The sequence below is a fragment of the Pan paniscus genome, chromosome 13, assembly GCF_029289425.2.
Source record: "Pan paniscus chromosome 13, NHGRI_mPanPan1-v2.0_pri, whole genome shotgun sequence".
Lineage (NCBI taxonomy): Eukaryota > Metazoa > Chordata > Mammalia > Primates > Hominidae > Pan > Pan paniscus.
In genome coordinates, this window is record NC_073262.2 from 84,170,992 (window position 1) to 84,184,521 (window position 13,530).

Below are 13,530 nucleotides of genomic sequence, written 5' to 3' on the forward strand. Positions count from 1 at the left end.
TAAATTCTACAGTGCTAGGTGGATATTTATCTTTTTTATCTATCTTCACCTGATATTTTGCTTTGGGTAAATGCTTCTCTACTTTTAACTAATTTTTCTGAATTTTAAATTACTAGATATCTAAGAACTTCTGTTCTTAGGGGAAAGTTTATAAAATGACATACTGTAATGGAAAATTTTCCTTAGCACGTAGCTGTTCTAACCCTCTCACTGGGAAAAAGAATGAACTGTGTAGAAATTTGCAATTGTTTCAAGACTTCAGAACATTCTAGCTGTGGCCTTTGAATAAGTTCCTTATGTCTCAAATGCTTCATATTTAAAATATTTTAAGGACTTTATGCAGTATACATAACCCAGATCTTCAATGAATGGTAGGTAGTATGGAATAGGATGACTGAGGCTTAAAAATGCTAAATCACTTCCCCACCAGAAAGAACTGCTGGCAGTGCCAGGACTTGAACTCGTGCATATATATGGATTTACAGCAATCTATACTTTGCAATACACAGGAGGATGAAGCATTTCTCCAGTTCTGTTTTTAAATTTGGCCTAGTTACTGGTGGAGGTGACCAGCTGCTTCACAATTTAATTCTAGTCCAACAGATTTTAGTGCCACGCACTTGTGGGTGGACATAGTAGTTCTTCCTCATGCCTTGCTCACTTCTACCAAGTATTCCTTCTAGTCTTCTTTTCTACCAGTTCCTTCCATTTTCCTCCCTCGGTTCAGGCAGCAGCTAGTTCAATGTCTATTTTAGGCTTGCAAGAAAGAAAAGAAAAACTGCTTTGCCTTTAGAAAATGTTATGAAATAATCAGGAAAATGTTAAAATTATAGAAGCGAGAGGTTACGCAGAAAATAAATGAGAAAAGATACGAGTTTAATTATAGCTCATTAAAGTTTCCTTGGGTAATAGGTGACTGAATTTACAAAAAACATGACAAAGAGTTCTTCTTAATATGGTTTTACATCTGCTGGCATAGGGTCAGTCCCATGATTGTTTTTCCAAGAAAATTAGTATTTTATGTTCAGCATAAATTATATACATATATCCTTGTATGCATATAAGAGAGAGGGATTTTTATTTCCTAAACAAGAACTAAATAATATTACTTAATTTTTAGGCCCCATGAAAATAAAACATATCTTGCTGTTGGGAGTATGAAGACATTGATGTTGAATGTGTCCTTGTTTAATGCTGGAGATGATGCATATGAAACGACTCTACATGTCAAACTACCCGTGGGTCTTTATTTCATTAAGATTTTAGAGCTGGTAAGTACTGTAAACCACAATAGCATGATACTACTTGGTATTTTACTTAATTTTTAAAAAGTAAATGGTAGAATTCACTTCACTGATTTGGGGTATAAGTCTTAATATTTAGGCTCCTAGTTATTTTCAGACTTACTCTGTGCCCCTGCTCAGAATGGCAAGTTCTTGGGTCTTAAGTCCAAAGGCATCAGCCTCCTGTTTTCCAGTGCTAGGAGTAGGAGGAAGCTGTTTGGGTGCCTTTACATTCTCACTGCCGTAGCCAGCACACGTCTGATGTTGGAACAGTATCCCCTTGATTGTGGTCCTTGCACAAGTAACATTGATCCTCCATCCTGGACTCCAGAGTTATAGTTCTTTATTTTAAGGTGACACTCAGACAATTAATAGAATTTTCTCTATTCTTTATCGAATTCGCTCATCTTTTGTCCAGGGACCACACCTTCATACCGAGTGACCTTTGACCTCTCACGAATATCTGTTACCTTCTTTCTCTAGTGTTTGCGCTACTTGCAAAAGTAACAGTGGAAACTCAGATATTCACGGACAGTATTTTTAAAGCATTTTATACTTACTGCAATTATAACCTCATTACACCTATTGAGATTATAGCTATTTTGATTAAATACCTTAAACACATTCTCACATACCAGACAGAAGAGGACCATTAAAATATGAACCTTATGGATTCCTTGCCTCATGATTTTTCAAGGAATTCAGACCCTGGATTAAATAGGGAATATACCAAGATAAATGAAAGCTACAAGTCCAGAATTTTTTTTTTGTGGAGAATCTGTTTGAATACTAGAGTACACACATATCTATATATACACACACACATACACATACACATATATATACACACACATACACACATATATACACACATGCACACATATTTATATCATTTATATGTCTATCTCAAAGATATAAACAGAAAATAGTTTTCCTAGAAAAGCAAATACTTCTGGGATGATATTCTTTTCAATAACCATCCTTAAACATATGTTACAAACTTTTTATTTCCTTCCTGTCCAAAACAGTTGTTTCATTTTTCCCATTAGGAAGAGAAGCAAATAAACTGTGAAGTCACAGATAACTCTGGCGTGGTACAACTTGACTGCAGTATTGGCTATATATATGTAGATCATCTCTCAAGGGTAAGTGTTTCATATTTATGGCTTTTGTTCACTATCATGAATATTTTTCTATTCTTCCCTATCTTTAGGTTGCATATAAAATATTATAAATATTTTAGCTTGGGGTAGGTAGCTGAGTGATGAAATAAAACTGGTTCTTGAAATCTTTGAGCTTTGTGTTTATATTCTTGGCAATGTTTGCTGTTTTAAAGGGGGTGGCATGTTTACATCGAAATGGGCATGTGCATGTGTCAATCAGAATTCTGCTCCCCCTACACACCCTTCCCCAAAACCCCCACCCCCACCGCAGGTGGTCCTGTCTGCCAGGCATGTTACCTCTGCTATACAAAAAGGTGTTTTTGGCAAGAGTCTCCACTCAAGTTGTGAAAGCATTTCTAATTTTGTCTAGACTTGCCTGCGTTCACATTCAGAGAAGGCTTTGTCTCTGAATGTTACTTGTGGATATGTGTGTACTTTAAAATAGCCACAAACCCAACAACTTCCCTGAATCTTACTGCCAAGGGAGGAGTAGCTGATGCCTTTACAATGGTTCAATTCTACATTCCATAGAACATAAACTTTTAAGAAAAAAATTCAGATTATAAAAAATGTACTTAAGATTTTTTTTAATGGGCTTTCCTGGTTTGTGTTTTACAGATAGATATTAGCTTTCTCCTGGATGTGAGCTCACTCAGCAGAGCGGAAGAGGACCTCAGTATCACAGTGCATGCTACCTGGTATAATTTATTGTTAATAAAATGAACTAGAAATGTACCTCCATATTTTGAGGGGGGAATTAGGAGAACCATAAAACTGTGTTCCATTAATTGTAAGAGAAAACTTCTCTTACGTGGTGTGCTTTTAAAAAAACCAAACAACATAGTTAAATGGGAGTTACTGGCAATGTTTTAGCTCTTGAGCTATGTTAAGTATTTATTAGATTAGATTAGAGTAGACATGATGTGTCATGAATCAAACTGTGTATTTGAAATCAAAAACAGAATAAACAGTTTACAAGTAATAACTCTACAAGATTTAAAAGTGAGGGTAATGACTTACATAGATATGTCTCCTAGAGTAAACAGGAAATCGTTAATGACTATTTCATGAGTGAAGTTTCAATATATTTTTTAAAATTCAGAATAAACATCAAGATGGACTTCATTTTACCTAACACAACAACTTGGTCACTCTCTCATCCTAAAAATCTCTATAAGTAAAACTGATTATAAAGATACGTTAAGGCAGTACACGACTTGCTATACAGTTTAAAAAATTATATGATTGATGTGCTTTCTTTGATCATTAAGTCTTGCAAAAATACTTCTTCAACCTAAAGAGAGTAATAAATTTGTTTCTAAACTACCTATTTGTTCTGGTTTTTGTACCACCTAGAACATAAATGTTAAAAAATCTTTTAATCTAATAAATGTAACTATTTGTAAAAACAAAAACAAAAACAAAAACAAAACTCCTCTATCTAGCATTAGAAGCAAATAACAGTTTAAATAATGAGAGAAATTTTCTGCCAACCTTGTCCTAAAAAATTTTTACTACCATATCTACTTTTATCTCCACTCCTCAAAAAGCATTTAAGCAAACCTCTGCGTATGTTAGGTATACAGGGTATGTAATTAGTTCTCTCTGAAGATTTTTCTGCTTGGTGAATTCTAACAGGGTGTTTTCTGTTTGTATAGTGAAAATGAAGAGGAAATGGACAATCTAAAGCACAGCAGAGTGACTGTAGCAATACCTTTAAAATATGAGGTTAAGCTGACTGTTCATGGGTAAGTAGACATAAAGGCTTCCTTTCAAATTTAGAGCTGATTTACAGTTTCCTTCCTTCTTACATTAATGAAAAAACTGTATTCTAGAATTGTTTTTAAATAAAAAGGATACTCTTTTAATAATTACCTCATTGTTACAGTCCCTTACTTAGCTGTCCATTATAATAATCCACTCTATAATCATCACTGATACTACATCAAACTAGTACCCAGCTGGAGGAGATTTCTTACTGTGAGAGCCCCAATAAGCTAGCAAGGCCACACTGAGCCTTTCAGCTGTGCACTGTGTAATCCTAATCTGGAATTAGGCAGTATGCAGTCTGCATAATCATACTCAATGCCCATGTCAAGTGTGAAGTTCAGAGAAGTGTGAACTTAGTCAAATCACTATTCTGCAGACCCATATCTACACATGTGGCAAATGGATTGAGATGTGAGAGATCTGGCTGCAAGGTGTCCCTTGTCCACTTTTTATACCTATGGGATCACCAAATTCCTCAACCACAGTATCAGAATTCATTGCTTCCTCGTGATTTTAATGATTGAGTGGATCCCTCTCTCATTCAAGAAGGAGATGTGTGGAGAAAGAATAAAAGGGGGCTTACGGAAACCTTCAGTAATTCCACTAGAACTTATTCATGGTGTTAGTCCTTAAAACTACATTTTTATGCAGTAGAAGATATGAGTTACAGAACAAATAGACAGATGAGCCTTTCCTGTTGCTGTAAATCTAAACCATCCCGCAGTCATCTTATCCACTTAGAAAGGTGATATACAGTCATGTAAATGTAAAATGTCAGTGTCTGATAGAATTGAGTATCAAGTTTGAGATAAAGCAAACGGGTGAAAAAAGGCCATTCACAGGAGAGTAAGACCTAGAGAATCACGAGTAAGCAAATAAAAAGTTCATTGCATGTTTCCTGGTTTTCAGTGTTTATCTTGCCACTCCTCCTGGCTTATGATGAGTGTCTTCCTATTTTTCTGTGATTCACATCTCATTATTTTGAACAAGGAATGTTCACCTGTTAAACTGCCTAAATCTATGCTGGTTACTTTTCTGTTTCATGAGTTTCTAATTTGGTATTACCTAATATTAGCTGCCAAATGTGAGCACCTTATGGAGTAGAGATCTCCCTAGAAACATATTTCTTAGAGTTTATTGCAGATAAAAATGTCAAATCACAGGCCTTTAAAAGAGAGTGACAGCCTTGTATTGTAACAAAAAATTTATCATACTTAATAATGTTAGACTTGTTCCCCAGATTTGGGGTTCATTATAAGTAGCCAGCAGGGATCATGAGATGGGAAGAAATAATTCAAAAATGGGTAACATAAATTGAGGTATGAGAACCTTAGGAAAAAACTAAGAAGTTATCCCACATTACATTTGCCAAATTTACAGGAATCACTTAAGGGCTGAAGAGAAGGAATGGTCAGTAGAATGAAAAAGGTGTAGTGTCGTGGAAAGCAAGAAAAGAATATCGGTGAGGGACAGATATTGTCACCCAGGTCAGAGCGCATGGCCTTTTTTTTTTTTTTTTTTTTAGAGTCTTGCTCTATTGCCCATGCTGGAGGGCAGTGGTGTGACCTCAGCTCACTGCAACCTCTGCTTCTCGGGTTCAAGCGATTCTCCTGCCTCAGCCTCCCGAGTAGCTGGTACTACAGGCACACGCCACCACACCCAGCTAATTTTTTTTTGTATTTTTAGTAGAGATTGGGTTTCACCACGTTGGCCAGGCTGCCCTCAAACTCCTGACCTCAGGTGATGCGCCCTCCTCGGCCTCCCAAATTGCTGGGATTACAGGCATGAGCCACCGCTCCCGGCCCTAATTTAATTTCTTTTTAAATAAAATGTATATCTGACCACAAAACCAAAAGTATTCCATGGTGACTTGTAAATATGCTATAATCCAGACTATAGAAAAAGACTCTTTATAATACATCATCGAATAAGACAGTTAATTAAATTTGAATTTGTTTTTACCAGGTTTGTAAACCCAACTTCATTTGTGTATGGATCAAATGATGAAAATGAGCCTGAAACGTGCATGGTGGAGAAAATGAACTTAACTTTCCATGTAAGAAAAGTTAATTGTGTTAATATTTGTAACAACCTAAAAGGATGTCACTGATGCATTGCTCCAAGGGACATTGTACACCTATGATGTCCTTCAGCCTCTGCAGACCACGGCTGGCTGGAATGGGGCAGCAGCAGTGGTACTCCTGCCTCTCAGACCCCTGCTGCTTTCCTTCCACTTGTCTTGTCCCTGGTATTCAAGCCCATATCTCCTTACAGGACAGGTGAGAAAGAGCATGCAGGAACAGAGATAATGCCTGAAACAGGCAAAGTTATGGGATGAGCTGAATTTGCTAGAGACACATACAGAAAACAGGACAGGCCAAGGGAAGGCATCTTTGGGTGCAAATCAGTGAAATTTCCTCTTGGTTCAAGCTTATAAAAACCTCAGCACTACAAAGTAAAGGAGGCTCTTACCTCCCATCTCCATTTAAGATCACGTTGGTCAGCCTTTCAAGCCATAAGTTTATGACCTGTGACAAGTGCTTTATCAATTACTAAATAACCTTTTAAAGTAAAGAGTACTATCGTAATTCAGAAGTATTAGGAGACTGATGTAAACGTAAGTTTTTAAAAATATTTTTTGCTGTCAAACTGATATTTTTATTGTATCAAAGATGTTGGTGATTAGTAAATATAATTTCCAAAAAAAAATTTCTTTGAACCAAAAGCACTGTCCAAGCATTCTTATAGAATAATCTATATATGTGAGTAAATCTTGGATTAGGTATAATATTTTGTAAGACAATGCTTTTCAAAATGTGTATTAGAATCACTTGCGGTACCTATCCAGAATGCAAATTCCTTGGCTTTGCCCCAAATCTGTGGAAAAAGAATGACCTTGAAATCCTGTTGATTCTATGTATACTCCAATTTTTGTTACACTAGTTGATACTAATGTTGAAAAATTTTAGTTCTCCACTTTGAAGTCCCAAGAAATGCTCTTTAAAACCCAATGGGAGTTTGTGCTTTGATAAACTAAAACAGAAACCAAACTGGACTCTAGAATGTTTATTTATTAATTTACAATTAATAGTTAAAAAGTATTTTCTACTAAATGTATAATGTAGTGACTGGCACTGGAGAAACTTGCAGTATATAGGATTTCTGTGTCTAGCCAACTATGTAGATATTCTTAGAGGTTTAATTGTTGTTAGGCAAACAGAGACGTTTGTGATTTAGATTGACATTTAATGGCATCCAGAAGACCTTGTCTGTAGTATTGGGCACTGCTAGGTATCTGTTGCTGACATTTCCTTCTGCAACTGCCCTGTGCTTTTATGGATTAGCAATTACCACCTGTTCCCAATTTGGAGACACTTTCTTCATCTATGTCACATGCATTCATAAAATGACTGCAGGTCTGCAAGTCATCTTTTTTAATCGAGGTATTGGGATGCATCTCTTTCTGACTTACTGTATTGGTTTTACAGTTAAGCTGCCAGTTCAGTAGGCTATATTTTGGCCCCATTTCCCTTTTCAGGAATCTTCAATCCCCAAATTTATCATCCTCATGCATTTTTGACAAGTATTGTTAAAAACCTTTTGTGCTTTCTCAAAACCCAACAACATACTTTTCTTCTGAATGCATCAGCATATAGATCCTGAATAAAAATACATGTTTATTCACTTTCTCCTGCTGATTATCCTCTTAGCACAGAGTGCTTTTGCGATAACATCATAGGATTTAGAATTACAATACCTGAGTTTTGGTCATAACTCTTGTCATTTTTTAACTTTTATCTTGGGAACACTAAGAACACCTGTTAGCATTTCCCTTAGCTGGTGAATACCAAAATGTTGGCCTACCTCATGAGAACCAAATGATATTTTTAAAATATGTAATGTAACATACAAATAAATATTGTTTATGTCTCCTAAGACTGTTTCTCCAATAAACCATCAGCCTGTACTATTTGTTTTCAACAATACCAAAACTAGAAGGTTAGAAACAATGACTCATTTGAAATTATTAGCAAACTTTAAAAATTCTGACTATGGATGTCCTGTCTCCCTTTGTTATGCAGCTGCCAACTATAAACCTCCACCACTATAAATGTTGCATGGAATATATGGGATCACCTAAAAGCTCACTGATGTCTGTACTTATATTTACAGAAAACATTTAATTTGTTAAAAAATTTTTCCTTCTTATCAGGTTATCAACACTGGGAATAGCATGGCTCCCAATGTTAGTGTGGAAATAATGGTACCAAATTCTTTTAGCCCCCAAACGGATAAGCTGTTCAACATTTTGGATGTCCAGGTAAAAATGTATTTCTTCCATCTAACCTTTATTGTGTGTCTTAAATACTAAAATAAATGCAAACCAATCCTTTATTCGAGTAATGATGCGAAAATGGATAATTGTTAACTTACTTCAGTCACACTCTAAGCTATGAATTCACCATGCATTTATTGAGTTATGCTTTGAATATTATACATTTCTTTAGAACTATAGAGTTACAGTGCAACTTTTACATTTGATTTAAATAACAACTATATTCTACCATCTCCATTGAATAATTATTTTAAGATACATTTTTGTGTGATATGGACCTATAGAGGTAACTTCTATTAGTAGAATTCTTCATAAAAACTTGAAACTACTGTGCAAATATGAGGATTATAGCCTTTTTTAAGGAAGCACTATTCAAACCACTTCTTAAGAACCGATATTCTTGCATTGATGGTTCCATCAGAATTGCTTTGAGCTTAACAGGTTGAAGACAGAAGTCAACAAATCTACTAAATAGGTTTGAGGTCTGATTTTTAAAAATCCTATTTAAATTCCAGATTTAGAGAGAAGAATATGGTGTTATATTGTTTCGCCTATAAAGGCAAAGAAATATTTAATATCATGCTGATGTTCCAATATCATTTTTCACATTTCTGCAAGGTTAAGGCCATTTTATCAGCTTAGAACCTATATCCAACCTTCTGTAATTTGGCTGGGTTTTTGTGGTTCTGCCACAGACATTTAATCACTCCCAAATCTGTCAAAAAAATTTCTACAATTTCAGAGGTACTTGATATATTTTAGCAAAGATAAGCTACTGGAACTTTTAAAACCATGTTGCTTTTTGCTGTTTTTTCCAATGTTGAAAGATAAGATTTCTCTTGCTTTCTGTCTTCATAGACTACTACTGGAGAATGCCACTTTGAAAATTATCAAAGAGTGTGTGCATTAGAGCAGCAAAAGAGTGCAATGCAGACCTTGAAAGGCATAGTCCAGTTCTTGTCCAAGACTGATAAGAGGCTATTGGTAAGTTTCAATTTTTCAGGTTGTAGTTCCTGCTTTCCAACAGAGAAGTGAGACACTTAAAATCAAGTCAATGGGTTTGAGCTGTCACTTCAATGATAAGAGAGAAGACAAGTTTAGGTAGTATTCTTGCATGGAAGGAACAAGCATGGTTGGAAAGTTGAGATAGACCCAGGGTCTATCCCATATATAAACATGTTGGCCGGGTGTGATGGCTCACGCCTGTAATCCCAGCACTTTGGGAGGCCGAGGTGGGCAGATCACAAGGTCAGGAGTTCGAGACCAGCCTGGCCAACAGAGTGAAACCCCGTCTCTACTAAAAATACAAGAATTAGCCAGGTGCCTGTAATCCCAGCTACTCAGAAGGCTGAGGCAGGAGAATTGCTTGAATCCGGGAGGTGGAGGTTGCAGTGAGCCGAGATCACGCCACTGCACTCCAGCCTGGGTGACAGAGCAAGACTCCATCTCAAAAAGAAAAAAAAAATGTTATACAGTTTCATTTTTTTATCTAACAAATGCCCACTATTTGCCAACAAGACATTGTTCCAGACCCTTCAGGACACCAAGAGGTTGTCTTCACCTGGGCAGCCTTTGTGGCATGGGTTAATTTTCATTCTTTTCAGCTTAGTGAATGTATGAAAAGAAACTGGAGAAGCAGTCATCACCTTGAAATGATCCACGTTTTACAACAAACAAAGAATACGTAACTTAGCAAGACTCTGATTAGGAACATTTTTTAAAAATTCTGTCCCAGAAGATTATGTTAATACAAATAATAAGAACATATGCTCCAGTTTAAATACTTTATTATAATTTAGAAAATAAACATTCATGTCTTGTTTAAAGGTAATTTAAATGCCACTAAGGAAAGCAGATGTTTAATTTCATTTTTATGGAAGGATGATTTTCAAAATGCCATTAGAGTATATATTAAATTCTATATAAAATATTTAAAAAATATTTTCCAATGTTGAAAATTTTAATGTAGCACTTTTATATTCCCTTCAAGTACTGCATAAAAGCTGATCCACATTGTTTAAATTTCCTGTGTAATTTTGGGAAAATGGAAAGTGGAAAAGAAGCCAGTGTTCATATCCAACTGGAAGGCCGGCCATCCATTTTAGAAATGGTAAGTCTAAAACATTGACACCTTGGTGGCTAAGTTTACATAAAATCTATAAATACAGTCATATAGGCAGGATAGTATGAAGGAATTCAACAAATTAAGGTTTAAATGAAATTTTGGAGTAAAACTCTAACACTGTATCTCTATCACTTCAACTATCTACATTGACTAAGTGAAATGGCTTTAGAAATTAACAGGTAATAAAGGCTAAAATAGGCCAGGCACAGTGGCTCATGCCTGTAATCCCAGCACTTTGGGAGGCCAAGGCAGGAGGATCACTTGAGGCCAGGAGTTCGAGACCAGTTGTATTTCTAGGTAGATGTCTGGTGTTATTTCTGAGGTCTCTGTTCTGTTCCATTGGCCTCTGTATCTGTTTTGGTTAGCCTTGTAGTATAGTTTGAAGTCGGGTAGCCTGATGCCTCCAGCTTTCTTTTTGCTCAGGATTGTCTTGACTATATGGGCTCTTTTATGGTTCCACAGGAAATTTAAAGTAGTTTTTTCTAATTCTGCAAAGAAAGTCAATGGTAGCTTGATGGGAGTAGCCTTGAATCTATAAATTACTTTGGGCAGTATGGCCATTTTCACGATATTGATTCTTCCTATCCATGAGCATAGAGTATTTTTTTCCATTTGTTTGTGTCCTCTTATTTCCTTGAGCAGTGGTTTGTAGTGCTCCTTGAAGAGGTCCTTCACATCCCTTGTAAGTTGGATTCCTAGGTATTTTATTCTGTTTGTAGTGAATGTGAATTCACTCATGATTTGGCTGTCTGCTTGTCTATTATTGTATACGAATGCTTGTGACTTTTGCACATTTTGTATCCTGAGACTTTGCTGAAGTTGCTTATAAGCTTAAGGAGTTTTGGGGCTGAGACCATGGAGTTTTCTAAATATACGATCATGTCACCTGCAAACAATTTGACTTCCTCTCTTCCTATTTGAATACCTTTTGTTGCTTTCTCTTGCCTGATTGCCCTGGCCAGAACTTCTTCCAACACTATGTTGAATAGGAGTGGTGAGAGAGGGCATCCTTGTCTTGTGACGGTTTTCAAAGGGAATGCTTCCAGTTTTTGCCCATTCAGTATGATATTGGCTATGGGTTTGTCATAAATAGCTCTTATTGAGATATGTTCCATCAACACCTAGTTTATTGAGAGTTTTTAGCATGAAGGGATGATGAATTTTATTGAAGCCCTTTTAAAAATATAGCTAAGAAGAAAAACTAAGGCTTTCATAAAATCAAATAAAAACATCAAAATTCAACAACAAAAACATATTTAAATTTTAAAAATAATGAAATATATCTTGGACTTCTTCCTACAAAGGAGCATGTATATTTATGAGGAGTAGTTTGAGATGAAACTAGTTTTATGTGGAGTTCTGTTTTTCAGCTTTCTCATCTGTTCAATATGGATAAATGAGATGATTTTTATAAGCACTTAATTTATGGAACATAGGAAGCCAAAGGAAATGGCAGCTGTTATGTTCAAGTGGAATTCTTGAAATTGCCAAACAGTGCTTAAGAGTAAGATACACTAGACAGGCAAAGAAGAAATATCCATTTTAGTTTCAACTGTGCTAAAAGCAAAGTCACTGAACCATCAGCAAGTCATTTAACCTTTTGCAGTTTGCCTTCTCTTTTTCTCTAGGTCTAGGTTTTCCATCAGTGGCCATAACTGGCATTTTGAACCAGATAATTTTGTTTTGGGGGGTTGTCCTGTGCATTGTAGGATATTTAGTATCATCCTCGGCCTCTATACGCTCACTGCTGGTAGTACCACCTCCCACGTTCTGACACTTGACAGTTTCTTTAGACATTCCTGACTGTCCCTTAGGTGATAAAACCCTCCCTGCTGAGAACCACTGCTCTAGATCTATAGGAAGCTTGTCATTTTTGGCTCTAAAATGTTAAATAACATTTACACAGTAGTTTTAAAGGTCATATCCCTCTTTAAGAATCTGACTAAATATATTCTCATCTCCCTCAGCAAATGCACACATGAAAACATCTCCTAAAGATTCTTAGAATTTATAAAGCCCTTCTACATGTCCCCAAGCTTCATGGATTCTGTGTTATAAAATCCTTGCTTTAGATAGTAAAGTTCTGAGTTCATCCACTGATTTTATATTTGAATTCTATAATGTATTTAATTTAGAAAGAAATAAAAAGCCCAAATAAGATAGATTCAATATGCGGTGGTGGGGTGGAGAACAATGGTAAATGGTAACTTACCTCTTTCTGTAGTCTAATATTTAAATCAAGTTATTTGCAAGGTAGCTCTTTAATCAAAGGATTTCAATAAAATGATACTATATAAATTAATACCAAGACCACACTTTGGGAACCAAAGGAAGCACTGCAGTTAATTTTAAGTGGTGAAATAAATTGGGGAAGGTAAATTGTGAAAACCTCTAGCTAGAAGGTAAAGATCCTGATAAATTATGTCTTTATGAAATAAACCAGGCTATGGTGATCCTTCTTTTATTAAACAGGATGAGACTTCAGCACTCAAGTTTGAAATAAGAGCAACAGGTTTTCCAGAGCCAAATCCAAGAGTTATTGAACTAAACAAGGATGAGAATGTTGCACATGTAAGATTACCCTCTTAACTGCTACACTAAAATTATAGGAAACACATTTCAAGGGTGTCTATAATTACTTCCTTTTGAGTAACTGAGTTGGGAAAGTAGAATGTGACCAGCTCATGGAGGGCCCCCAATACTTGGTTGAGAGTTGGCATTTTCCACAACTGGCAGGAGGGAACAATACAGCAGTTCTTTCAGAGAGGTGAATTGGGCAGCAGTGAGAATTGAATAGATTGGAGGAAAAGTCATGGATACAGCCCATTACACTCACTGTTTCTGCTAAACAGT

The 13,530-nt window shown here is 36.0% G+C and overlaps 1 protein-coding gene across 2 annotated transcripts in view; it reads left to right on the plus strand.

The window, feature by feature from the left end:
* ITGA4 (integrin subunit alpha 4) overlaps positions 1–13,530 on the plus strand; it is an 82,719-nt gene that overhangs the window by 65,168 nt on the left and 4,021 nt on the right. For both annotated transcript variants that reach the window (XR_010109400.1, XM_003823539.7), the window contains exons 18-26: positions 1,121–1,271; positions 2,333–2,428; positions 3,065–3,144; positions 4,105–4,194; positions 6,182–6,272; positions 8,430–8,537; positions 9,411–9,536; positions 10,543–10,662; positions 13,150–13,248. Coding sequence is in view for 1 of the 2 variants with exons in the window: in XM_003823539.7 (XP_003823587.3) it covers positions 1,121–1,271; positions 2,333–2,428; positions 3,065–3,144; positions 4,105–4,194; positions 6,182–6,272; positions 8,430–8,537; positions 9,411–9,536; positions 10,543–10,662; positions 13,150–13,248 (961 nt within the window). In the remaining variant the exon portion in view is untranslated. The remainder of the gene's footprint in view (positions 1–1,120; positions 1,272–2,332; positions 2,429–3,064; positions 3,145–4,104; positions 4,195–6,181; positions 6,273–8,429; positions 8,538–9,410; positions 9,537–10,542; positions 10,663–13,149; positions 13,249–13,530) is intronic.